General features: G+C 40.6%; 1 protein-coding gene across 1 annotated transcript in view; it reads left to right on the top strand.

Moving 5' to 3' along the window:
* Positions 1 to 24,411, top strand: part of LOC110988604 (uncharacterized) — a 138,108-nt gene that overhangs the window by 1,917 nt on the left and 111,780 nt on the right. The window contains exons 4-23 of the mRNA XM_087148740.1: positions 183 to 376; positions 1,219 to 1,374; positions 2,770 to 2,908; positions 6,585 to 6,797; positions 7,481 to 7,618; positions 8,372 to 8,575; positions 9,627 to 9,845; positions 11,348 to 11,524; positions 12,098 to 12,541; positions 13,262 to 13,432; positions 13,933 to 14,364; positions 14,960 to 15,130; positions 15,644 to 16,081; positions 16,664 to 16,834; positions 17,971 to 18,189; positions 19,170 to 19,385; positions 21,084 to 21,266; positions 22,524 to 22,739; positions 23,273 to 23,443; positions 23,931 to 24,104. Coding sequence (XP_087004866.1) covers positions 183 to 376; positions 1,219 to 1,374; positions 2,770 to 2,908; positions 6,585 to 6,797; positions 7,481 to 7,618; positions 8,372 to 8,575; positions 9,627 to 9,845; positions 11,348 to 11,524; positions 12,098 to 12,541; positions 13,262 to 13,432; positions 13,933 to 14,364; positions 14,960 to 15,130; positions 15,644 to 16,081; positions 16,664 to 16,834; positions 17,971 to 18,189; positions 19,170 to 19,385; positions 21,084 to 21,266; positions 22,524 to 22,739; positions 23,273 to 23,443; positions 23,931 to 24,104 — 4,446 coding nt within the window. The remainder of the gene's footprint in view (positions 1 to 182; positions 377 to 1,218; positions 1,375 to 2,769; positions 2,909 to 6,584; positions 6,798 to 7,480; positions 7,619 to 8,371; positions 8,576 to 9,626; positions 9,846 to 11,347; positions 11,525 to 12,097; positions 12,542 to 13,261; positions 13,433 to 13,932; positions 14,365 to 14,959; positions 15,131 to 15,643; positions 16,082 to 16,663; positions 16,835 to 17,970; positions 18,190 to 19,169; positions 19,386 to 21,083; positions 21,267 to 22,523; positions 22,740 to 23,272; positions 23,444 to 23,930; positions 24,105 to 24,411) is intronic.

Raw genomic sequence — 24,411 nt, 5'->3', positions numbered from 1 at the left:
ATTAGCCTAAAATTTTATATACACTTGATATTAATTTGGTGTCTTAACTTGCTGATAAATATGCTTTGTTTCTTTTGTTCTTTTTATGCAGTTTCATCTTTTCTCATTGCGCTGTTTTTTTAATAAGCTGCTTATTTTAAAACGAAATAATTGTAATATCGATGTTGTACTTTTTATTCTAGGGGAATGCTCGTTTCCAGCCGTTGGGCTAGAGGATGGCACCGTGTCCCTTGATGACGTCAGCATGTCGTCATTTCTGGGGGATACCGAGGATGGACCAATTGGCATCTCTAAGGCGAACATCCGGCTGAACTCTGACGGGGCGTGGTGCTCGCAGGAACTGGGGGATATCAATTCGATTTCCGAATGGGTGCAGGTAAGGGGAGAGTGGATTTGTAGAAGTGTCGATTTTTCCAGACGGACAATCAGCTGGTTTCCCTTGAATTATGCCTCTAACTAAAAATCTGTCCTGTGTTCAAACCCTACTTGCAATTTACCAAAATGGCGTTAGAGAAAAGGGTTGTTGTTTGATGCAGCCTCGTTACTGTTTTAGTTTTGCAGAGCTTGATGGAGACCGAAAAAACTAATTGAGCAAGTATCGTTGAAGTGTTTAAAAGTTGACTGTTCTGGATATGCGAAATTGCTTCGCTGAAAAAGTCCAATTTGAAGATATTTCAGGGACTGCCTCGTAAATCCTTTGTCATCGTTCAAAATTAGCGCCCGAAAATGTGACGCATTTTCTACACTCTAAAAACTTCCGGGTCAGATTGACCCAGAATTGGGTCCCCATTCGGTATGACCCTCTTCTGATGACCCAGAAAGGGTCAAATATGACCCGAGAGGGTCATATTTTGTCCCAGAAAAGGGTCATACCGAATGGGACCCAATTCTGGGTCAATCTGACCCGGGAGATTTTAGAGTGTAACATCACGCACTTTAACATTATTTGATTTGGCAGGCATAACCAAAATCGTGGAAGCGAATTCCCCCAAGCTTTGTACGCCAAAAGTCTGGTTATAGGCCTCTTGAGTTACTCTTATGATTTGTTGTAATTTTGCTTGTTGTGAGAATGCGGTCGTCGTGATGGTTTGGATTATATAGTTGGCAGAAATGGGACATTTTGATCGATTTCTTTTGGCTTTTAGTCATATTGCGATTGCTTGCAGTTTTTGGATACACAAAAATGGTTACATCTTGATATTTTCCCGTTTTATCAAGATTGAGTTTAATGAGTTCAAGATTATTGGAGCGGTGGCTACACAGGGTTTTCGTCATCCTGATCTGGATCCAATCTATGTCACGCAGTACTACCTCAAATACACCAATGCAACAGACCAATCCTGGATTGAATATGAGGAAAGTGGACAGACAAAGGTAGGCAATGAATGCCAAACTGTGGTTTTAAAATTAGTTTGTCTTTGACTGATCAGTAAAGGAAGAACTTGATAAGGATGTGAGTAATAAGAGGTATTATTGAAGTCCGTTGTGGTCTTAATTCATGGAGACACGGAAAGTGTTGTTTTGGGTTTTGCGTGTGAGATAAACCTCATCATTGAAAGTACTTGTTTGGGGGAGTCAACCATTGAAGTCCCAGGTGTTTATAGTTAAGCAAAAACGCTTCAAACAAAGGAATTTATAAGATATGGTTGAACTGGTCTGATTTGAGAACGAAGAACGGCGATGGTGTGGATGTGCTTCAAATATGAAAGTCGCCTCTCTCTTTTTTTGACGTGAAAGTCCTTGTATTGGACCTGCTTTGGAATGTACCATTTGCTCTGGTACTTTCTGCACTTTTGTATAAAACGTGCACCCACACACACCTTGTGTACATGATCTCCAACTTTGTTGCTGCCCTCAGCCCTGCTTATCGATTTTTTGGCCATTCAATTCAACACGGATTATGGGATCGTCTTTATAATAATCAATAACTAGCTGTCCTGTCGGTCTGCTGTGAAACTGTCCCGTCGTGGTCGTGAAATATTCAAGGACACACGTGAAAGTAGATTCACTGAAACTGGAATAAAGATTATAAATCTTATTTTAAAAAACAAGCAACAAAAATCTAAGTTTCCCATATCACATGCTCAATTTTGATTTTTCTTCACAGTCAGGGACTATTTTCGTATTTCTACGTAGGATTACATTCAAAAGCGATTGAAGGGCAGTTATTATTCACTGAAATAGCTTGTGTTGGTTTTGTATAATTATTTAGAAAGCGTGTTACCCTGGAGACAGGTTAGGATCTAACGCCGAACTCTGATATAATATTCAAGAACAACTCGTTTTCTACCAGAAATCCGTTAGTAAATTTTTGTGCTTAAAATTACATCAGAATAAGGTGGCCTGTCCCTGACCTGTCACTGTCACCTTATTCTGATGTAATTTTAAGCACAAAAATTTACTTATGTTTATGGTTGGTTAGAATTTCATTTTTTGTACATGTATAAGTATTTATCTCATTTCCAATCAAGCTCTTTGGTTTTTCTTTGACAAGGTCAACTTGTCATAGTTTAAATTAAAAGGCATAGGGCCTATTATTGAAAATTATCGAAGATTCAGTTGAAAGGTTAATAATTTCCAACTTTCATTCCATACCATTCCAACCAGGTGATGGACTTCTGTAGTGTTCTTAATTACTAGGCCTTAATTTATGTTGCAAACCGAGCGGCACCTACGGTGGACAGTTTCTCGGAGGAGTCCAACTTAATGATGAAATTGTACAGTATAATACCCCCGTGTATTTCGTGCATATGTACGGTTGATATCCAGATTTTTGAGGCGAACACCGACCAAGACACCGTGGTTAAAAACGAGCTTGCTCACCCTTTTGTTGCCAAGTTTGTCCGGCTCTATCCCGTAGCGTGTCGCAACCATCCTTGTCTCAGGCTGGAGCTCTACGCCTGCAGAGGTAAGAAAATGTATTACATTACGCTCAGTTTTCCCCAGTAAGTTGTTGCAAAGACAAGAGGTTGTCCTATTTTCAAATGTAGGACAAAAACGGGAACTAAATCGTTCTATGAAAACAGGAACTAAGTCATTTAGGTCATGGATCTCGTTCACTGAATTGTGGTGAAATCGCTTAGGCACTTATATCACAACAGAGCGGAACTATAGAGCCATCATGAAACTATAACGCTGAATATAAGAACCAGAGAGAAATTACTCTGGAAGTAAATACAAAGTCGTTCCCCGGTAAAGGTACTCAAACTGGAAAGGTGACCTATATTACCCCTGGCTCGATTTGCTTTAGACAGAGCCGTATAATCAGTACCGTTTTGTTTCCTACTTTGATTTTTAGGTTGGATTTGGTAGCCAATTAGCCTAAGAACTTTACGCTGGCTGGCTTGAAAGAGTGTACTTTTGTATAGCCTATGTTTGTACTTAAAACAGTTTGTTAACATGTGTGGCGGTTGTAATTACAAGTGTGCCGATATGTTGTATAAAAACTACACTGTTTCTGACACTGACCCTTGTTATAACCATTATACACCTGCACAAATTAAGATAATGTGCAGATAGGATAATGCATACACAGATATTAGACGGCGGGGTTGGATGCGTAAATTTAGAAAGTGTTAAATGAGAGCGTTAAAAGTGGACTCAAAGAAATTACCGATAACAGTGTTTTTAATAATCCAGTTTTCCTGCAAACCTTTATTGAAAGAAAAGCTTAAAATCATTTTACTAGTTGGATGTTAAGCTATCAGAATCTAAAATGTTTGGATCGAATTAAGTAATCGAACCCAAGAATTAGGTATATCGAAAGACAGATGGTTGAATTGTATTTTCCAGTTTTTCAAGACGGAACGACGGAACCATTAAAAACTAAGCCAGGTGAATACACGGTTTAGGTCTCACAACAAGAAATTGATAAAGTTTCTGAGAGGACGTGAGGAAATTATTCGCAGCTGTGGAAAATGGCCATAACGGGGTCCACTCTGTCTCAAGGTTTGCACTTCCTTTGGATCAAATGGGCCCACCAACATCCCCTCCCCCAAAAGGAGGCAGTATCTTAAAAAAGAGAAGACTTTGCGGACCATAAAAATCCCGCAGTTGGAAGTAGCCTAACACCTCCCAAATACGAAAAATTATGGAAGGAAATCTTCAGATTGTATTTTCATTTTTGGGCTGTGAAAAAAATGCCAAAAAGTTTTTGGCTTGCTCTCTTGTAACAAACTACTAAAATGCATCCGTATCAGATGAAGTTTCAATCTTTAGTGTCGCCAGTTTTAAACCCTGTTGTGCTGTTAAATTGAGCGAGATTTAGGGTTATAGGACCAGTGGAGACGTCATTTAATAAATTTTGTTGATGAAATAAAGTACATCTCAAGCGTTACGTATTTCGAAATACATTAATTTTTACAGTAGTGACGGTGATGATACGTGACTCCTTTAAACAATAGAGGGCGTAACGGTGGGAAATTTGACGAGGGCGATCGACGGTGTTCATGGCACTTGCTCACTTGTGTTCATCTGCTCAAGAAAATATTAAGACAGTGATTATTATTACACATGTATTGAAAGTAGGGGCCAAACATAATGCATAGGCTAGGCCCCATAGTTTCATAACCTGAGAAGGAACGGTCGACGGATAGCCCGGGTGGACTCCCAGACCGGCGTCACACATGCATAGCTGGCCCGCATAGTCCGTTACGTGTGATGCGAGGCAATCTGGCATGCAATCGTTCGATCTGTGCATGGAGCTATAAGAAAAGGATCTGTAGTACCCGGTAATTGTAGGCCTATAGCTCGATTCTTGTGTGGTCTGTCTGTCTTATTGCATAGGCCTATTAGTATTTGTCAACAATTCCACCGCTTTCCAAATTTTAGACTATGGGCAATAAGTCCAAAATTTGAAAAAGGGAGTTCTAATCATGGAGCGAACACAGTTTTAGGGTTCGTTGCTGGAGTCCAGACTTTGACTAGGCCCTACACTCATGACACTACATACAGATTGGGTAACGGGATGACAGTCGCCAGTTTTCTTAAAATAACCTCCGAGTTGGACCTCTTCAGCATGGTTTTCAAGTTGCACACTTTCTGCTGCTGATGAGTGCTTGGTCCCCCCCCCGGAAGACATCTATGCAACACTCATGGGCTAGCATCGTACGTGTACACTTTTGTCTCAATGTTCAAGTTTCGGTGATGTTGCATTGCAATGTGTTGTCGACGTGTATCATTTAAGGCCCTGGTTGGACTTGATTGGTGGATCTGTGTGATTGATTGATCGATTGATTGCAATATGCTCCAGATGTCACTGGGTGATCCCGTATGAAATCTCCGACTGTGGTGCTTTAATCCCCTTTTTAAAACTCCTTCCCAGAGGTGTGCAAAATTTTTATAAAGGATGCTTACATGAAGGCACAGCAGTTATGGTTGCATGATCAACAGAATAGGCCTAAAGGAGACCAGTGAATTGCTGTCATCTCTGACGGTTTTACTTCTACATTTTTAACAGCCACTTGCGATCTAAATTCTAAATTTTGAAGCATTTGAACACACAGTGCTGCTATAATTATTCTGCATGTATACCAGTACATGTACATGTACATGTTAAATATGACAGTCACTTGTTAACTTCCAAGGAGTGCACAAAAAGGGACTATCAGCCATCATCTCACCTATTATGTATTTTTCACTTAAAATGTAGAGCAATGGCACGTCAACACTTGTGCTAAGTGTTGCGTATCTGTCAAAATGGCTCCTGGGGCGATTTTGATGGTAAGGCACATGTGTGTCATGTTAATGGGTCATTTTTTGTGTCCGTGAAAGTGAAACGCATGAACGCATTGTGTACGCAACGCAGCCAAAAATGGACATACGTGTATGGAAAGGTGCCTTAAGAGGGTTTTTTATATTCCATTTTGTTTTCAGTACTCAAGCAGATATTTCCAGGCTTCATAAATACCTGGATATAATAGTTCTTTGAAATGAAACTTTTTGCCTTGGTTTAATTGAAATTTAAAATATGTATTGAGATATATTTAAAGAGAATTGTTAGTGATTCTTTTTATTAAAATGAATTATTTATTGGATCGCTGCAGTTTATAAAAATGATTAACACGACACTTTTAAAAGGAAGGCTGTTAATAAGTCCTTTGCGAGTTGAATTTGAATAAAACCTGGTACACTGTGTTATCTGATTGGACATTAACAACAATTTGAATTCCCCAGATTAAAGACACTGTTGTTAAATACCGGTACCTCGTGATTCGGGGCAAGCTTTTTCACAGCAACCACCATCTCTGGAATGGACTGGTTTCTTGTGCCCTTCTTATCCTTTGAAAACAGTGTATTGGTGCAACTTATGTAACTAAGCAAAAGTTGCCCCCAGTTTCATAAGATATGTAGAGTAACTGAGAATTCAATTTGTTATGTTTATGTAAATCTAAAGAACTCAGTGTACCAGATTTTCTTGAAATTTAACTCACAAGAGGCTTATTTAAAGAGAATTTTAACAATGAAGGATGGATGTTCAGTGTCTGTGGAGATCAGATTTTAAAAAGCGAGGTAAACTTGTTTGTGTTAATGACACTCAGAAGTGGTGATGGTCTGATATTGAATTCTCTCCTTTTCATTTCCAGTTGACTGTGAGCCCAATCCCTGTAAAAATAACGGCACCTGTGTGGATGACATCCCCGCTGTGTGGAACGTGACTTGCACCTGTCCGGCCGGATACGTGGGTGATTTTTGCCAGGTGGACTTTGATGAGTGCGGATCTAATCCCTGCCAGAATGGGGCCACCTGCGTGGACCACGTGGATTACTTCACCTGCGATTGTGCGTCAGGTTGGAATGGTGAGTTTTCACATTTCATTGTAGAGACTTGGAAATAATCATGATTATAAAAGATCTGATCAGGTAGTGCCAGTGTTTCCTTTATTAAAGGAAAAGGTACCTGTACCAAGTTTAAAGGTACAGATGACAAAATGACAACATAAAATTTCACTTTTCATTTTAAATGTTAAGTTCCAGAAATGTATCACGTGTTTGCTTGTTTAACAAAGTGCATTGACCATGTACATGGAAATGCCAGGTTTTTATCCTAAGATTGAGAAATCTTCATATTGTAGCAAGAATAGTACTCCCTGGGGTGTACAAAGCATGGTAGTAACATTTTAGGCAACACTACTAAATCTGTTTGTTTTCCTGGGTGGAGAGATATCTAGAGGCTTGTACATTGCTAGGGTAAAGTGACTTGCCTAAGAACACAACACACACCCAGCTTCTTGATTCAACCCCAAACCCTATAATCTGCAGTTATCAGCCCTAAGCATAAGAACAAACACCCATGCACTGTAAATCTCTTTTTATTATACAAATCAATGACTGATTTGAGTGGCATTGTATTAAAGACTAGCTTCCTGAGGTGATCAGCGTAATAGTTTTTGCAATTGGAAATTTAAGCACAGTGGTTGCAGTTTGACCCACTGAGGAATCTGCCACTCTGGTTCAATCTGTCTTTCATGTTATGATTTTAGGCACCCTCTGTGACATAAACATTGATGAGTGTCTATCCAACCCATGCCAAAATGGGGGCAACTGTACTGACCTCGTAGATGGCTACAACTGTACTTGCCTCTATGGCTATGAAGGGGTGCACTGTGAGAATTTCTCAGGTAACAAGACTCAGTCAAAGTCATACTTTTTGAAATGATTTAACCTGGCTTTTCTCAAATCATGAAGAGCAATTTCAATGGAGATGTTAAAGTGAAATATTTTCGTTACTGCTGAAAGTGTCTTTGCTGTGCTAACCATCCCAAAAATGTCAAGTAGATTACCTCTTATTGCTAAAGAAACATCAACAGGAACAAAGAAACTGTCCCTCTCAAAACACATGCAGCATGACGGTTCAAACACCAAAATGTATTTCCTATTCAAGTTCCTTTTTGCGAGTCTGTTTGGAGTTGTGCGCATACAATTCACAATTTGTGACTGAAACAATTTGTAAACAGCTGATTACTGTAGGTGTTAAGTCATCCCCCGGCGCCCAAAACGAAAGACAAAAAGGGAGGTAAAACAGACTAAGGAGTCCAGAATGATTTTCAAGATGCCACACACTTGGCATAGTAATGCCAAGTAACCAATTACATGTGATTAGTTTCTTTAAGGTCTGTATATTGCAACTCTAATTCTAAATTCAACTTTTGGGGGGGGGGATTTGGGACAAAGTTTTAAGGAGCTATTAATGTCTTGCTGGAGGGAATTGTTTTTGAAGGTTCAAGAGACTTCCCAGTGGATATATCGTTCATTAATTCAACTTGGAGATTATGGATTTGCATCAGAAAGGTCAAAAAATGCGGAAAACAGTTTGGATTAAAAATATTCATTTTATAATACAAGTGACCCAATCACCCTTTCTCTATATTCAGTTGTGTGTGAGGATGGCTTCATTGAAGGCTATTTTGCCTGCTACAGCATCCTGTCTGACAGTCAGAATCACACTGACTACCAAGGCGCAGTAGCAGCCTGTCATGGCATCAATGGCCACCTAGCCTATCCTAGGGATTATGAAGAGCAGATGGTCATCAGTGATGCCTTGAACCAGCTAGGCGTATCCGGTGTGCTCTTTATGGGTAAGTCAAGGGGAATAGCAGAAAGAGAGTGCATATGATTTCATACAGTGTAGTTGATGCTAAGTAGAATTCCCATCAGTTTGGCCTTGAACCAGCTGTACGTCGATTTACTCTGTGTGCTGTTTTATTCATATAACTGAACAGGGGCGAGACCTATAGATGATCTGATAAAAAATTTACTCCAGCAATAAACAAAAGAAGAGATGTCAGTCTTCAATTTGAAGATTTTGATAATGATGCAAACCAACCCCTGGTAAAGGCTTTTATTCTTCATTCCTTGTGATGGTCATTTTATGGGTTGTTCTTTTTCGTGCAAAAAAAGGACCCGTAATCCTGCATGCTGTCCTCAGAAAGTGAACATTTTATGGGGGTCACTCTAATTTATCTTAATATAGCCCTTTGAGGTCACATGACTGATGGCAGATCTTTGTTGGTTGATGGATGGTTTTGTGTATAAGCATCGATGTGAACTGTGCAACCAACACACGGCTTCTCATCCAATGATTGTCGTGATTCTCTTTGTACATACATACATGACCCTAACCCAATCTGTCTAGTTACTGCATAGATTGGGAGCAGTTCGGAAATCCTGGACATCAAGGTTGAGGATTTCAAAAGCTGAAATAAGCTGTGACATCGGATATTCATGTTTAACACCTTCCATTCAATTGAACATTAAAATAATTAGTTGTACATAATGCCCACCAAAACAAACAAAATGCACACTTTTTGAAGAACTTGAAGGAAATGTAATTTGTCCTCATCACTGGGTGAGTGTACATGTAAGTGTGTATGTATTCAGCTGTCAATACATCTACTCTTGCACCTTGAAATATGCTTTCAAAGCAATTTTGTGACAAAATAATTGAAGTTTCCCATTTATTATATCATTGATTGTCAGCTTCTAGTGTTTCATTCCAAATATAAATTTCAAATATTCAATAATTGATTGAATAACTGAATATTTGAAAAATCAGTGCGGCCCTACTTAGCATGCATCAGGTGTACCACCCAAGTTTCTTCATTTGTCCCGTGTCATGCCTATTTCCAGGATTGAAATATAATGGTACTGGCCTGGCCTATGATGACAACAGCGGTGAGCCAAATCTATCTACTTGGGACATCGACGGCACCAGCGTACCATACTGGGCGAGTGGCTATCCGACCAGCAGCGTGGAATGTACAGCCATGGTGAAGGAGGGGAGTGACTGGAAATGGAGGAACCTGGACTGTACATCCAGCAAGGGATACATCTGTGAACAGAACAGGAGTACGTGTGGTTTTAGTGTGATTGCTTGACTTTGTGGATGAAATGACCAATGCTCAGTCAGGCACCGAGAATGCTTCACAGGTGCAACTTGGAAGCAGCAAAATTGCTTGGGCGGGAATAAACAATAAGTTACTGTGGGTGCAGTTTCTCAGGAATTTCTCTGCATTTTAGGATTTCTTGGACTTTTAGATATCTAGTGATTTAGGTTTTATTACTTTTATGAGCATTCTAGAAAAAAAACATTGGGTAGATTCACGTACATGTAATCAAAGCCATTTGGGAGAGAACGCATACACTGTACCTTGTTGGTTATGGCCCTGATGCCTTGCAATATTTTATTGTTGTCATCAACACGACCTCTTGGCTGGATTCTCTGATAAATTTCTCTTCATCCCTAAATCTCACCGCTGCATTTCAGTCAAGGTGCCACCTAAGTACGTTCCACACACATCAGACATACTTTTAAATCTGAGATTTGGTGGGCTAACCCCTTGACGACGGGAATTTTTCCGAAAGCCGACTCCAAGAATTCCAGCCTCGCCTGGCCACGAAGGCCACCTGCCAAACCGCTAATTCTCGGTTTGTGGCCCTGTGTGCTCTGCACGTTTTGAATTACACAGTGAAAAGGCTGATTGTTTGGTGGCTCTTACCGTCATCCGGCACGAAGGGGTTAAAAGTTCCATATTGTGGAAGAAATTTTGAGTATGCTTGTATGACCTGAGATGTTGTGCTACCTCAGTTTAAAAAAAAACCAGACTTCTGGAGGTATATGAAATGTTCACCTCAGATGAAGCGGAAGTACATGGACATAGTTTAATCTAGGATATTCTGGGGATAGGATCTGTTGTTATACCCGTAATCTTTGGTCTGTAACATCCCAACCTTGCCCACTGCCCCAACTCTGTCCGGTGTCAATTTGGGGTGACAAGGTTGGGCATGCCCAACTTTGGTTAAACCATCACACCTAATTTAAAAGAGTGCAGTTTAATACAATTTTAAAAACATTTTGTGAAGGGTTCTGCAGAGTTTTCTTTCATGGCTTAAGTGACTAGACTGCTGTTTCATGTATCATTGACATCATTGCATTTCACTGAGTTTCGTTGTCAGGTTCCTTTTCTTTTGTTTCAGTTTCAAAACAATTTTATGATACTTACTATACATGTATGCTTACTGGTGTTGGGATGCCCCAAGTTGGCACCAAATATAATTGGGCAGTGGACACAGTTGGGATGTAACATGCCCTAACGGTCTGAGATCTGATCATCATTGAAACCCATTACGCATTGAAGGATGGGTGCTAATTAATGATCTTTTGATAGTTAATATTTAGGATAATTCTTATTCCTCTTACACAGGATCTGATGAGGTGCATACATGATGTACAGAGACATGTATACATGTATATATACGTGTAGTAATCACCTGTTTGTGAGAGGTTGCAAAGCAGGACCAAGAACTCCTGGGTTATCTTTAACATTGCCTGTGTTCTACCCCCCATCTAGCTCATGGTGGTTTGAGTGAGTGGTCCCATTGGAGTGCCTGTAGTGTGACCTGTGGCCCTGGGGAGGGGGTGCAGACGCGTACCCGCACCTGCACCAACCCCGCACCTCTACTACAAGGTAACCCCTGCAATGGAACGACCAATGAAACGCAAGTGTGTGGAGAGATCTGTCCAATCGGTGAGTCTAATCCGTGGCTTGTTTAGTTTGAAACTGTGCAATAAAATTTGTTTCAAGCTTGTGTACATAATTCAAGGATTATGGTGCTAGACAAAATACGTTAACTTAGAACCAGTTAGTACTTTCCAGTATCTCAGTGATTTGTGAAAAAAACTTTTACATTTATTCCATGTGCTTAATGTGACAACATCTTCGCTTCAATACTAATTAACTTGTAAGTGCTCTCTGGGTTTATGTCAAAACAGTGCTAGGACAAATGTTGGTTTCACAAACTTAAATGCAGGTATAGTATGGTTCCAGACTTCATACACAGACATCTGATATAAAGATTCTGGTTCTTAACTTTGAGAATTTTGGTTTTCCTGAACTTTACGCACAAAGTGTTGTGGATATAGAGTTGAATTTAGCATAGCCTTTAGAGATAAGTGTATAGTACAGAAAGGTTACAGGAAGAACAGATGCCGTAGTTTGCATGCTTTTTAGAAATAAAATTGTATGTTCTCTTAAACTTTAAACTTTAAGCTGAAAGATACATGTAATTTGATCAAGTTGTCTTTTCATTTTTTTTTTCAGTTGAGTGCCCTGATGGATTCGTCACCAACTATGACACCTGTTACCTTCTTCAAATCAACCAATCAGCTACCTCTGAGGAGGCGCGGACTGCCTGTCAGAACCTAACAATCTACGGAGGTCACCTGATCCTCTTGAATGACCTCGCAGAGGAGACTTTTGTCAGCCGGATGCTGTTTGATAACTATGCCGACACTTCCTCAAAGTTTCAGACAGGGAACCGCTTGAATGAAGGCAACATGACCTTTGACTGGGTATTTGCCAGTAGCGCCGGGGCGCTGAACCAGAGCTCGTGGGAGCTGGCTGGGGTATCGCCCTGGGGGAATCAGGGCCCGCCTGGGGCAGAGGACAGTGGCTGCATCCAGCTAGCATTGAATGGCACAACTTGGCGATGGGAGCTTGGTGACTGCACAGGGAGTTATGGATACATCTGTGAGGTCAATTTAGGTGGGTATCAAATTGATATTCCCTATTTGGAACATTGGAAGATTGTTTTCATGGAGGATACAGTAAGATTGGGTCACATATTAAAGTCACATTCAAAGCACTGAATGTTTCCACTGGTGTGTTCCGCACATTGATTGTAAGAAGGCATGGCAGGCTATGAACTGTTTTGTGTTAATGCAGTTGCTGCTGTCCATGTGCTGTGATATTCAAATTATGGATATTTGTTAATGCATTATGGTAAGTATACATTTAATTTCATGAGATGACGGATTGAGTATTCCATTTTAGGCCAACTCAACTCTGTCACCAAATAAAATTATTCTTTTTCTCCACAAAAATGAAACATTTATGGTTACTTGTTTTATACGGTACAACCCCTGAATAATTCCTACCTTTGACAGCAGAAAGAAAGTTGCATCACATTTGTCTGTATGACCGAAAAATTGTATTTTTGCGAGAAAGGCTTTGATCATGCCTACTACTTGGCATGGCATGTGTGGAGTGTAACATCCTTTCTTCATCTGAAGAGCTGCAACTACCTACACGTATGTACTGCACATGCTCAATAGAATGAAATATGTAAAAGGTATAACAAATTACAATGCGTACTGAATTATTTGTGACTTGTTATCGACGAGCACCAATCAGATGGTAGGGATTTATTCAGGTGTTTTGCAATCAGTTTTAGATGTCGTTTCCATTCTCATACATATTCCATAGCTGGTGGTATGTTGGGCTCATGGTCAGCCTGGGGGGAGTGTAACTCAACTTGTGGCACAGGAAACCAGACCAGGCAGCGATGGTGTGAGGCCCCTGCTCCTATACTGGGAGGACCCAATTGCACCGGAGCTGTTGAAGACACCCAAGGGTGCACTTCCATTTGTCCGATAGGTACAGTTTGGCCAAATATTCCTTGAAATGTTGAAATATCTTCATAAGTTGTGAAACAGGAAAGGTTGAAATTATATCTTAGTTACAGAAAACATGTTCACAAGTGAAATTGTTACAGGTGCTTGAAATTGAATAAATTGAATAAATAAAATAAATTGAATAAATTGTGTGCTCAAAGATGCACTCCAGTGTATGAAAAATCTATACACTGTGAATTGACCACCATGTTCCATGCTATTCTGTGGGTAATGAAATGGAAAATTGTAATTACATGTATTTTGGAAAGGTTTCATTTTGAATCTTGAGGTTTAGTTTTCAAAAGTTAATTTCCATTCAGGGATTTAATTTCTGAATTTGAGCACGAAATTGGATGCATTCATTGTCACATTGTGACTAAAGTTACACAAGAACTACTTTTAGAAAATTTTTTTTAAATATAGTCAAGTGAATCATAAGTTTTAATCTGATTTTTTCTGTGTAATTTGATTTATCACTGACAGTGACTTGCCCCAGTGGTTTCTCAGTTCACCATGACAGCTGTTATGCCATCATCGATAATCCTAATCTCTACGTATCACGCGACTCAGCCCAAGCCTACTGTGCCAACCTAGCCTATAGATCCCATCTGGCTTATGTCCAATCAGAACACGAGCTAGACTTTGTGAGTTTCCGCTTGGATGACTCCGACGTCGGATACACCGAAACAGTGTGGATCGGACTAGACTACGAATCAGGCTCGTTGACTTACAACAATGGAATGGAGATGGTCAGTGTAGGAAACTGGAGTGGCTCAGGGCCCTGGGCTGCTGGATATGGGGGGTCTACAGCCCCCTCTTGTGTTGGGCTTGTTTACGATAAGCCCCAGTGGAGATGGAGAATGGCTAACACTTCCTGTGATGATTCTTTGGGATTTGTCTGCGAATTAACTCAAGGTTCGTGTTTAAGTGTACAACTAAAGACATTTTACCAACCCCTCCCACCTCAGAAGAATGAATGTCGATGTAACATTTTTCAATCACTGTGAAACATTTCAGAGCACCCGTATTACATTAGACCTACTTGACAATGATGTGACAGGATAGCAGTGTTGTATTCAAGTCCATCACAAGTCCCTACAAGTCCCTGTAAGTCCAACACCAGTCATTCTGTCTTAAGAACAAGCTATTCAAATGAACTGTGACAAAAGCATTCCTTTGCCATTGTTCACCCTGTGATGACTGGCCATGTGAAGGGACTTGTGACTGGACTTGTGGTGGACTCAAATGCAAACCCTGCAGGATAGTCATAAGAAAGAAAGAAGTTGACTGCAGTGGCCCATATGGCTTATTTTTAAACACAAAAGTTATTTGACCTTGATAGCATCCTTGCGACACATGTTATCCACTTGTCTCTTCCAACAAAATATGTGCTCTGAAGGCCCCTTTTATCATTACAAATGTCACAGGCTCAAATCTAGTGGGGGGGGGTAGGAAAAGAAACCCTTGTAATACCCTCTAGTCACTAATTCTTACAATTTGTTCCTTCTAGCTCCTGGTAACTGGGGTTCTTGGGGAGCCTGGGCAGAGTGTTCTGTGTCCTGCGGTAACGGTACGCAGACGCGCTACAGACAGTGTGACGATCCGGCCCCTGTCCTTGACGGTGATGACTGCCCAGGAAGTAACAGCAGTGTGAGGAACTGCAGTATCCTCTGTCCCATCGGTGAGATTGTCAGTGTGTATGTATTTATCGCACAGTGTCTAAACCTGCCATTGCTGCCAAACAGCCTGTGTCCTTCCAGAGCATGAAGGTTTTTATAAACTTCATGATGGCAGCCTGAGATGGCCAAAATATCCAATTTTGTGTCTGGTTCCTAGCTGTCTCTCTTAATGTTGAGAACGTTGTCGTACATGGTTTGCTTTAACTGTCACACTGCTGCTGCTGCACTTCCATTGATCTGTGTCTACCTTGAGCAGAAGTACCCCCTCATGAGTTGACAAGAGCCATGTTGGTATGGAGAGTTCATTTTGTTGCAATGCGTGCATGTCATAGTCATTTGTGAATCAGCAAAGTGCACTTCCCCACCAAAGGGGCCTACATTGATAGAAAAAGTGCGCCCTGTCTTGGTCCCACTCAGGATTGGATAGACTAATCCAAGGATACACCATTACTGCGTAGGCATCAGGAACATGTGCTCATTTAGGTAGGTTACAGTGCCCTCTTTTCTCTTTGCAGTAACTTGCCCGAATGGTTTTGATGTCTACTACGACAGCTGTTACCAGACCATAAGCGGCTCTGCCAACTTCCTTTCTTTTGACGACGCAAATTCCTCCTGCGTGGATCTGACCTCTGACACCGGCCGTCTCGTTCACGTCGACGACTACGCAGAGCAAGAATTCCTCAGTTGGAGTCTGAAGAATGACAAGACCAACACGTCCAGCATGGTGTACGTCGGAATGACTTATGACGGCTCTAATGTGGCGTTCTACTCTGCGACTGGTAGCCCGGATGAGTCTTCATACCCAGGCAGTTCCATTTGGGCAGAGGGGTTCCCTGATTCATCTGGAGGGACAACATGCATTGGGATGGTGTACAGCAGTCCAACATGGGAATGGCTGCTTGGAAATGTTGACTGTGATGTCCAGAGATCATACATCTGTGAAATTACTCAGGGTATGTTTTGACAAGCTATCTTTCTTGTTCTGTTTTCTGGTATTTGGTTTTAGTTTTCGCTTGTCAACAGTATTATTTTTGGCTGAAAATTTTGACTGTTAAAAAAGGCTGGCAACCAATTTTTGATGTACAGTACCTGTACAGCCAATCGCCACCAGCACTGCTCCGGAGTCATGTGAGCAGTATTTGTTTGATATTCCTTACGGCAACCTCAATTTTTTTTCAACACTTTGGGGTGTGCACACCAAGTTTTTGTCATCACAACAGGCTGTGCGTGTGTGTACATGGAAAGTGAATGAGTGATCAGCTTGTTTACATGTCAAGCAGAGGCGAGTCTAAAGCTAACCTGTCTGCCAGTCAAAAACATTGACTCATCGTCATTGCCATCGGCCGTTTTCTTCATCTCTGGAAACTCAGATTTAGTTTTATAAATCAAAAACAAAGTTATTCAGACCACACTTTCTAGTTTTCAAGTTCACGTTTTCAAGCCTTGTACTTTGATGTTTTTGTTGGAGTTGGCCAAAAGTTATCGATAAAACTGTCTTTTGCCTTCCGGCAATTCTTATTCATCATTGCTTGCAGGTGACGGCAACTGGGGTTCCTGGGGTGCTTGGAGCCAATGCACTGAGTCCTGTGGCCAGGGAATCCAGACACGTGAGCGCTACTGTGACGACCCACCTGCTATACTTGGAGGGTTGGACTGTGTGGGCAGTAACAACGATAGCCGAGCATGCAACTTCCCATGCCCAGTGGGTAAGTGCATTAGGGCTTCGATGGTTCCACAGATAAATGGTATCAGACCAAAATTGGCTTTATTCACAAGTCGGCCATATTGAATTGAAAGGAAGATTAGCTTTTCATTTTGGGAGCCTAAGAGTAAAAACGAAAGCCTTAAAATAAAAGTTCCTTACAAATCCATGCCAGTTATGCTGATAAATAATTTAAAATGTGTTATTAATTATATCTAAATTTCTTTTAACAACAGTATATAAAAAATGAAAATAAGGCTAAGAACCCAATGTAATCATGCTCCACCCCATTGAACAGTGTACATTGAATGAGATAGATTCAGGAAACATGACTGAAAATTGCTTCTTTGTGAATAAGGTCTTCTTAGGGCTAGAAGGATCCTTTTGGGAGGGGGGCAGTTATGAACTGAAACATTTGCAGATTCAAGCATATTCTTTCTGAACTAGGAAAGTATAACTTTAGGTTAATAATGAGCGAAGTTAATACCTTCTTTTGAGGCCTGCAGCTGTTTCCCACAATCAGATTGTAACCAGAAACATTTTCTGGCAAGAGCATGGAGGAAGGTGTTTGCTGGGAATAGGGCTTTTGGAAAGTGCTTGGCGTTTGTTTTTTATACATGTTGTACTGTTTTTTGCCTGTACACCAATGTATATTTATTTTCCCACTGTATTTTTCTGTTGGTTTTCTGTCTGAAAAAATTGCAAGCTCGTTCGGATGTGATTCAAACCCAAGACTTACTTACTGGAGTTCTCGTAATGAGCAAGACAATGAAGAAATGTTCAGTTTTAGAGGTGGGAGGACTTAAAACCCAATGGTGGGATTTGAACATTCGACTGCAGAGGCAGAAGGGAAGGAAAGAACCATTACATCAACCTGATCCCTCAAAAGAAGACAAAATAGGCTGAAAGTGCTCTCATTTAACATTCAAAGTTGTGATAAGCCATCACAAATTATCCAGTCTCAAGTCAAGTAATGCCTCACTCAAGCTGAGACACTGACCCATCATCACCTGTTGATTGTGACCCGGCTGGTGACTTAACCCATGATTGATTTGTGATTTTGACTTTACTGATTTCCAAGCTCATAGTGTTCTTTATCATCAACCTGTGGCCTCTGATACTCCTTAATGTTTTTTGCAGTCACTTGCCCGGATGACTTTGACGCTGGCCACGACAGCTGCTATCACATGCTGACCACTTCCTCTCTCTTCACGGACTACGAGGGCGCCAATATCTCCTGCGCATCCATGACAAACGACACTGGCCATCTGCTCCATGTCAACACCCAAACTGAGCTGGTGACCATCAGTTGGAAACTGAAAATTGCCCAAACTGACTTAGCTGACGCCTTCTACACTGGTAAACTTAAACCAATGAATGTTTGCATCTTCAAGCTAATTTGAATCCTTGATCAGGATCGATCGATCCCTAGCAAAGATTACACTACATTTACCCATGTACCATGGTCCATGAAACATGGTTTGTATTTCAGGCAAAACAATCGAGATCTGCAAAATCTACCGTGAATTCAAAATGGTATTCTTCTTAAAATGTGCAGTTAGATGCACACTTCCAGAATTGTTGTTCCATCTTTGCTGTCTGTTAAGGTTGTTCAAAGACAAATTAATTACCCCACATGTGCTTGTGAAGCAATGGATAATAAGGAAGTTAAGCAGCATACCCAAGCCACCATTTCTTTTGCCTTGACATACATGAAAAACTTCTTGTATTCAAGCTTGGTCTTGTTTTCTTCTGCAATGCTTTCCTTAAACCTTATAAAATGTGCCTGTGTCCCACATACCACTCAGCCTTGAGACACAGGTGATCTGCATGTGGGCTTATGGGATAACTAGTAGCTATCAAAGTGGCAGACCAGCCTCCTCTTAAGCCTTTGTAAACTAGTTTGCCTCTGAAACTCGCTTCTAGAAGTGTTATAACTCTTGAAGGCAAAAGAAATAATCTAAAACAACTTTCATTTGTTGCTTCATTCTGTATAGCTACTCATGATTTATAGTTATTCATGCATACATTCAAGTAGTCAGTCAGTCACTTTATCACAAACGTTTATTTCCTTGTTGTGGCAACTATATGTATTAAAATGCATTTAAGTAATAAGGCAACTAGAGGTGTCGAAACCTTCAAAGTATATGCTGGAACTTGAATCTGGTATGTTCATGTCCCAAATCTACAAATTGATGTTTCCGACTAATTTTACCCTTGACTACCCTAATAAAATGATGTCTCTCAATATGTTTCTGACGTTTTCAAAAGCAAGTTGTATTTTCGGAGGACCATAACTTTAATCAATCTATGTTGTAATATTTTTTCTCTATAAACAGGCATGAAATATGAGGGTAGTTCTATCGTATTTGATGACGGTATTGGAAGTCCGAATCTGACATCCTGGGGCAGCGATGACCCCTGGAAGAATAACTACCCAACAGCCTCTGGGGAGGAGTGCGTCGTGCTGATGTACAATCATGCATCGTGGGAGTGGAAACTTGGGAACAAGGACTGTGGCAGCTCATATGGTTACATCTGTGAGATCACTCAAAGTACGTTTCTCGACATTACATGGCAATAATGCAGGCTTCAGTTGCCATGGTAAACTCACTCATATCTTAGTCTTTGAGAATTCACTGAGTCACTCGGGGACGTGTCTGAGTGGATTGCTGACTTATAAAATAGAGACCAGCGCCCACTTTCATAGCACTGCTTAACACCCCTTTTTGTCATAGCAAAGTTTTGAATTTTTTTTTCAGAGACATTTAAGCAGTGAGCACAGTAAAAGTAAGCTTAATCCAACAGGAAAAAAGATGCTTAAATCAGTGCTACTCTGAGCACAAAAGTTGTTTAGTACCTGTAAGGCGGCACTATGTTATTGGGCCCTGATATGATTCAGTGTGCTGACTGAGGTTAAGACTGTTTAAGATACCATAGAGGAAGGACACAGAAGGAGTTGCAACTTGGGCACTTCAAAGTGTTCAATGATGGTTGCCGCCGAGTCAGACGAATAATAGAAAACATTCCAAAAATGCCTGATTACTGCCTGCATCTTAGCCGGACAAGCGGGGCCAGTAATATCCTAGCAATACTTGTAGTTTTTGGCTTGCAATTAAATATAAATTATTGCTGCGACCATGAAATAAAGACAGAAAAATCCCTGATATTAGACCTACTTTTGCCATCGTGAATAAACGTTTTAAATTTTGATACACTTTTCCATTATCCATGCAAAGTTTGTAATTTTATTCTCCTCCGTCCAATACATCAGTGTTCAAAGACTAGGTACAAATTTGGCTAAGACTGGCCAATAAAATGTTGACTTTCTCTGGAAAACTAAGTTCATTAGCAACAGAATGCGCTATTTCATCACAGGGAGTGAGAGTTTACGCTTTTGTACTAATGCTATAATAAGAATGATTCAAACAAAACACAAAATCTCGTAAACAATCGAGTTATTTATTCCCAAAATAACTCCAGAAGAAAGAGCTCATTAAGGGCAATGACTGTACATATACAAGCATTAAATTTGATGTTGTCAGGAGATCATACCAAGTACCAACAAAGGCATGAATATTCAATGTCCTATACCTTGTCTTAAGGATGCAGATTTAGGGCACACTGCGTAATGCAAGCAACTGAGCAAGCATTAAATTTAAGGATGCAGATTACCAGCGAAAAATTGCAGCGGCAGTCATAGGGTACAAAGGGATTTCATGGTTGTGAAGCAGATGGTGCATAGCAAGCGCTCGCTGCGCTCTGGCTATGGACATACCAGGTATGCCAGAAAGCAGTAATTGGCCAGATGTTAAAGCCCAGGCAGTTCAAACTCCTGTGTCCTTCCTCTATGAGATACCTAACCTCAGTCAATGAGTGACTTAGAAAAAGTAAGTGTAATGGGGACTTTGCCAAATATTTAAATAAAATATGAAATGTTGAATTATTTTCAAAATCAAACATCAATGAATACTAATTAAATAAAAAGGCAAACAATTCATTTGTTTGGTTACAAAGTTGTATTCTGAAAGCATATTTAAAGGAAAGGTGTTAAGAGTATAAAACGTACTGCCAACCGAATACTTACATTTAACAATAAGACTGCACTTTACTATGCTTCTTTTCTCTCTTTTCTTTTGGTTTTATTTTTTGTGGAAAATGAAAAACCATGGCAGAGACACTATGCAAATATTGTTTGCTTGAGAATGCAATGACGGTAATGAAGCATTGGCATTTTGACATGTTTCCAACAGCGGATGGCAACTGGGGAGCCTGGAGTGCATGGAGTGAATGCAGCCAGACCTGTGATGAAGCCCCTAACATGGGCACTCGGATGCGCAATCGCACCTGCTCCAACCCGGCCCCCATACTTGGTGGAGATTTCTGTCCAGGTAACATGACGGATAGCGAGGCGTGCGGGTCCCAGTGCCCTCCAGGTAATGTCTGTCTTCTCTTCTGTTCTAGATTAGCAGTAATTGGAAACCTTCATATCATGTTCATGTTTAATGACTTCGCAGATTTGGCCAAAAAATGATTTCTTTGCAGATTTTCCTTTTCAGAGGCAGTATTGTAGGCAAGTCCTTCACAAATTCTGCTGGTCTGTCAGCAGGCATCCGGTCTTAAACCAAGTCACAGGCTATTCAAATGAACTGCAACAAAAGCATTCATTTGTCATTCTTTACTCTGTCACTTACGACTGGTCTTGTCAAAGGACTCGTGACTGGACTTTTAAAGGTGCTCGATTTCAGTACTCTTCCAAGGTCTGATATTTCAAAACCTGTCGTGTCTCGTATAACTTATCTTTAGATTTCAGATGAGTTTTTCCTAAGGATAATCATTTAAGATCAGTCATTGAACCACTTTCTTTAAATGCATCTTAATTAAGCAAGACATTTAGAAAATTCTTTCAAACAAATGATCAGTTATTGAATGAGGAGTTAACTTTCTGGTTGACTGCTGTGTCATGGCTGTTTTATGAATTAAAATATGCATTGAAAAGACATACATATTTCTATATTTGTATGGACTAAAACTTTTTGCCTATCAACTTGCCTTCTACCACAGGCATGACAAGACACCTTGAATTATAGGAGGTTATTTGGATCACTGTTATGATTTGGAGCTTTCCATGGTGGAGAATGGACTGAGAGGAAAACTTATGCTGATACCACGTGGATAGATCTCTTTTAGAAGAGGTGTGGCTATGATGAGAACCAATATGCACTTGACATTTCGACCGTGTGCCCTGGTCCTGAGGACTCCTGGGGACGACTAGAGCACACTGGTCAAAACATGGAGTACACGCTCAGTTCTTATCAGAACCACCTCTCTTCTTAAAGAGAGCTATCTACATGGTGTCATCGCAAGCCCTGTCCTTATTTTGATCACTGTGTCATCGTTTCACTTTTCCTGTTTATTTATTCTCAAGAGGGTGATTACTTATAATTTAGATGATTTAAGCTACTGTAACACCATTTACTTAAATATTACCATAGTGTCATCAAAAAGCCTTTTTTTACACAGTTTCAATGTTGGATTCTGTGATCAACTCTGAGATGAAGCTTGATATTTTGCGAAAGTGAAAGATTTGGCATGAGGAGTGACAAATTTTAATGTTTGCCAAAGAAATCGGCAGTTGTTAGCAAAAGCAGCTCATTTTTAATACTTTGTTCAATTTCTCCCGGCATCCACAGTGCACGGTAACTTCACAGAGTGGGTGTATGACGATTGTAGCGTGACATGCTACACAGTCTACAACGATGAAGATGAGACGCTCCGCTACGGCGGGCTTCAGAACCGAACACGCAACTGCACCAACCCGGCACCCCGGTACGGAGGGAACAGCTGCGTGGGCAATGCTACCGAGATAGTCAGTTGTGGAACAGAGGATGGAAATGAATGTCCATCAAGTAAGAATTCTGAAAGTGACATCGCTCTCTGGCTGAATTAAGGAAATCCCAAATTCTTGTACTCTTTGCTCTCTAAACCTGGTGTTTGTTTTCGTAACCAAAACCTTGTTCGTAATGTCAAGGCAATGATCGTGTTTAAGTGAGGCTAAAAAGCAGAGAACCAACTAATATACCTCTAGCTCATAAGCCTGAAGAAATCTGTATAGATAGGGGACAGTGAGAAGCAGTTACAGTTTTAGAAGAGGGGGAAAATCCCAGAAAGATTCTTCAGACGAAAACCTACAGAGAAAGACAGTGAGGAGAAAACCCAATCCACAATAGGGTCTGGGAGAGATTTGAGCCCAGGCCACAGAAGTTGAAGGTGAGGAAAGAACCACTACACCAACCTTTGCTAGACATGAGGATATAATTTATACATACACCAAGTTGGCCTATCGTGGAGAGCACTGTTTAGGTCTGTCATATTTGACCACTTTTGTTGGTGCTGTCAATGGTTTCACACCATTCACCGTGAGCACCTGTTCTTTGTACAGTCGATGGTTCCTGGAGTGCATGGACTAACTTCTCAGAATGTACCACTACCTGCGGGGGTGGCACACGCAACCGCACACGACAGTGCAACAACCCACGCACACAGAACGGTGGCCAGACATGCCCGGGAAATGGCACAGAAACAGAGACGTGCAACACTGACCCATGCCCAGGTTAGTGCTAGTAATGTAATGACATCGGATATAGTCCTAACATTTTGCATAGTGTAGTTTTAATACCCAAACTTTGTAGCCTAAAAGCCTTTGTTTTCTCTTCATTTTTATTAATACGTTATCTCTTAGAATTATATTAAAGAGTAATTAGGACAATAATGATCCATTCAGGAAAATGTTACATTTCAAAAATCATATTTATTTTGGATAGATTTGGAGGCAATGATGATACACATATTACATGGCACTTATAAGGTTTTAGTAAATATTTTTCGCAGTATCCTCAGTTATTTAATTTTGTAACACTCTCATCTGAGATCATTTTTTTCCTGCCATGTGTAACACCGTGTTTTTGTTAATTACACAATGAAAACACTGAAATCCACGAATGTCTTTGATAGTAAAACTTGCTTGAAATCAGAGACCTGCTCATTACTGTGAAGGTCAAGCTGTTGTATTGAGCTGATAATCAACTTTTTTCTTCCAGTGAATGGCAACTTTACCATGTGGTCCGCTTGGAGCGTCTGTTCATCCACTTGTGTTGGTGGCATCCAGTACCGTGAACGCAATTGTAGCAATCCGGAGCCAGCCTATGGTGGTCTGAATTGCAGTGGTGAGAGCCTACAGTGGCAGAATTGCAGTGAAGACACGCCCTGCCCAGGTAGAGAAAACTTCATGCCATGCAATTTGTTGTCCTCTGAGAACTAATATGAGTAATGCTTTTTGGACTCTGAAAGTTTCATTTTGAATTATTGGAGGGGGCTTATTAAATTTACATCCCTAGAAGCCTGAGAGTGTCTGGCTTAGGGAGAGGCACGGGAGGCTAGGTACACGGTGGAACTTTTCTCCTCAGAAGCTGTGTATATGTATATTTTACATAGGTTTTCATCGGTCCCTGAACAAAATTCTGTCATGGAAATTCCAGATTGTGTTGGGCAAAATCTGAATAATGAAAAGGGGAGCGGGCA

The sequence above is a fragment of the Acanthaster planci genome, linkage group LG18 (assembly GCF_054643075.1).
Source record: "Acanthaster planci isolate LZ-2023a linkage group LG18, COTS_SCS, whole genome shotgun sequence".
Classification (NCBI taxonomy): domain Eukaryota; kingdom Metazoa; phylum Echinodermata; class Asteroidea; order Valvatida; family Acanthasteridae; genus Acanthaster; species Acanthaster planci.
This window is presented reverse-complemented; position numbering and strand designations above follow the sequence as displayed.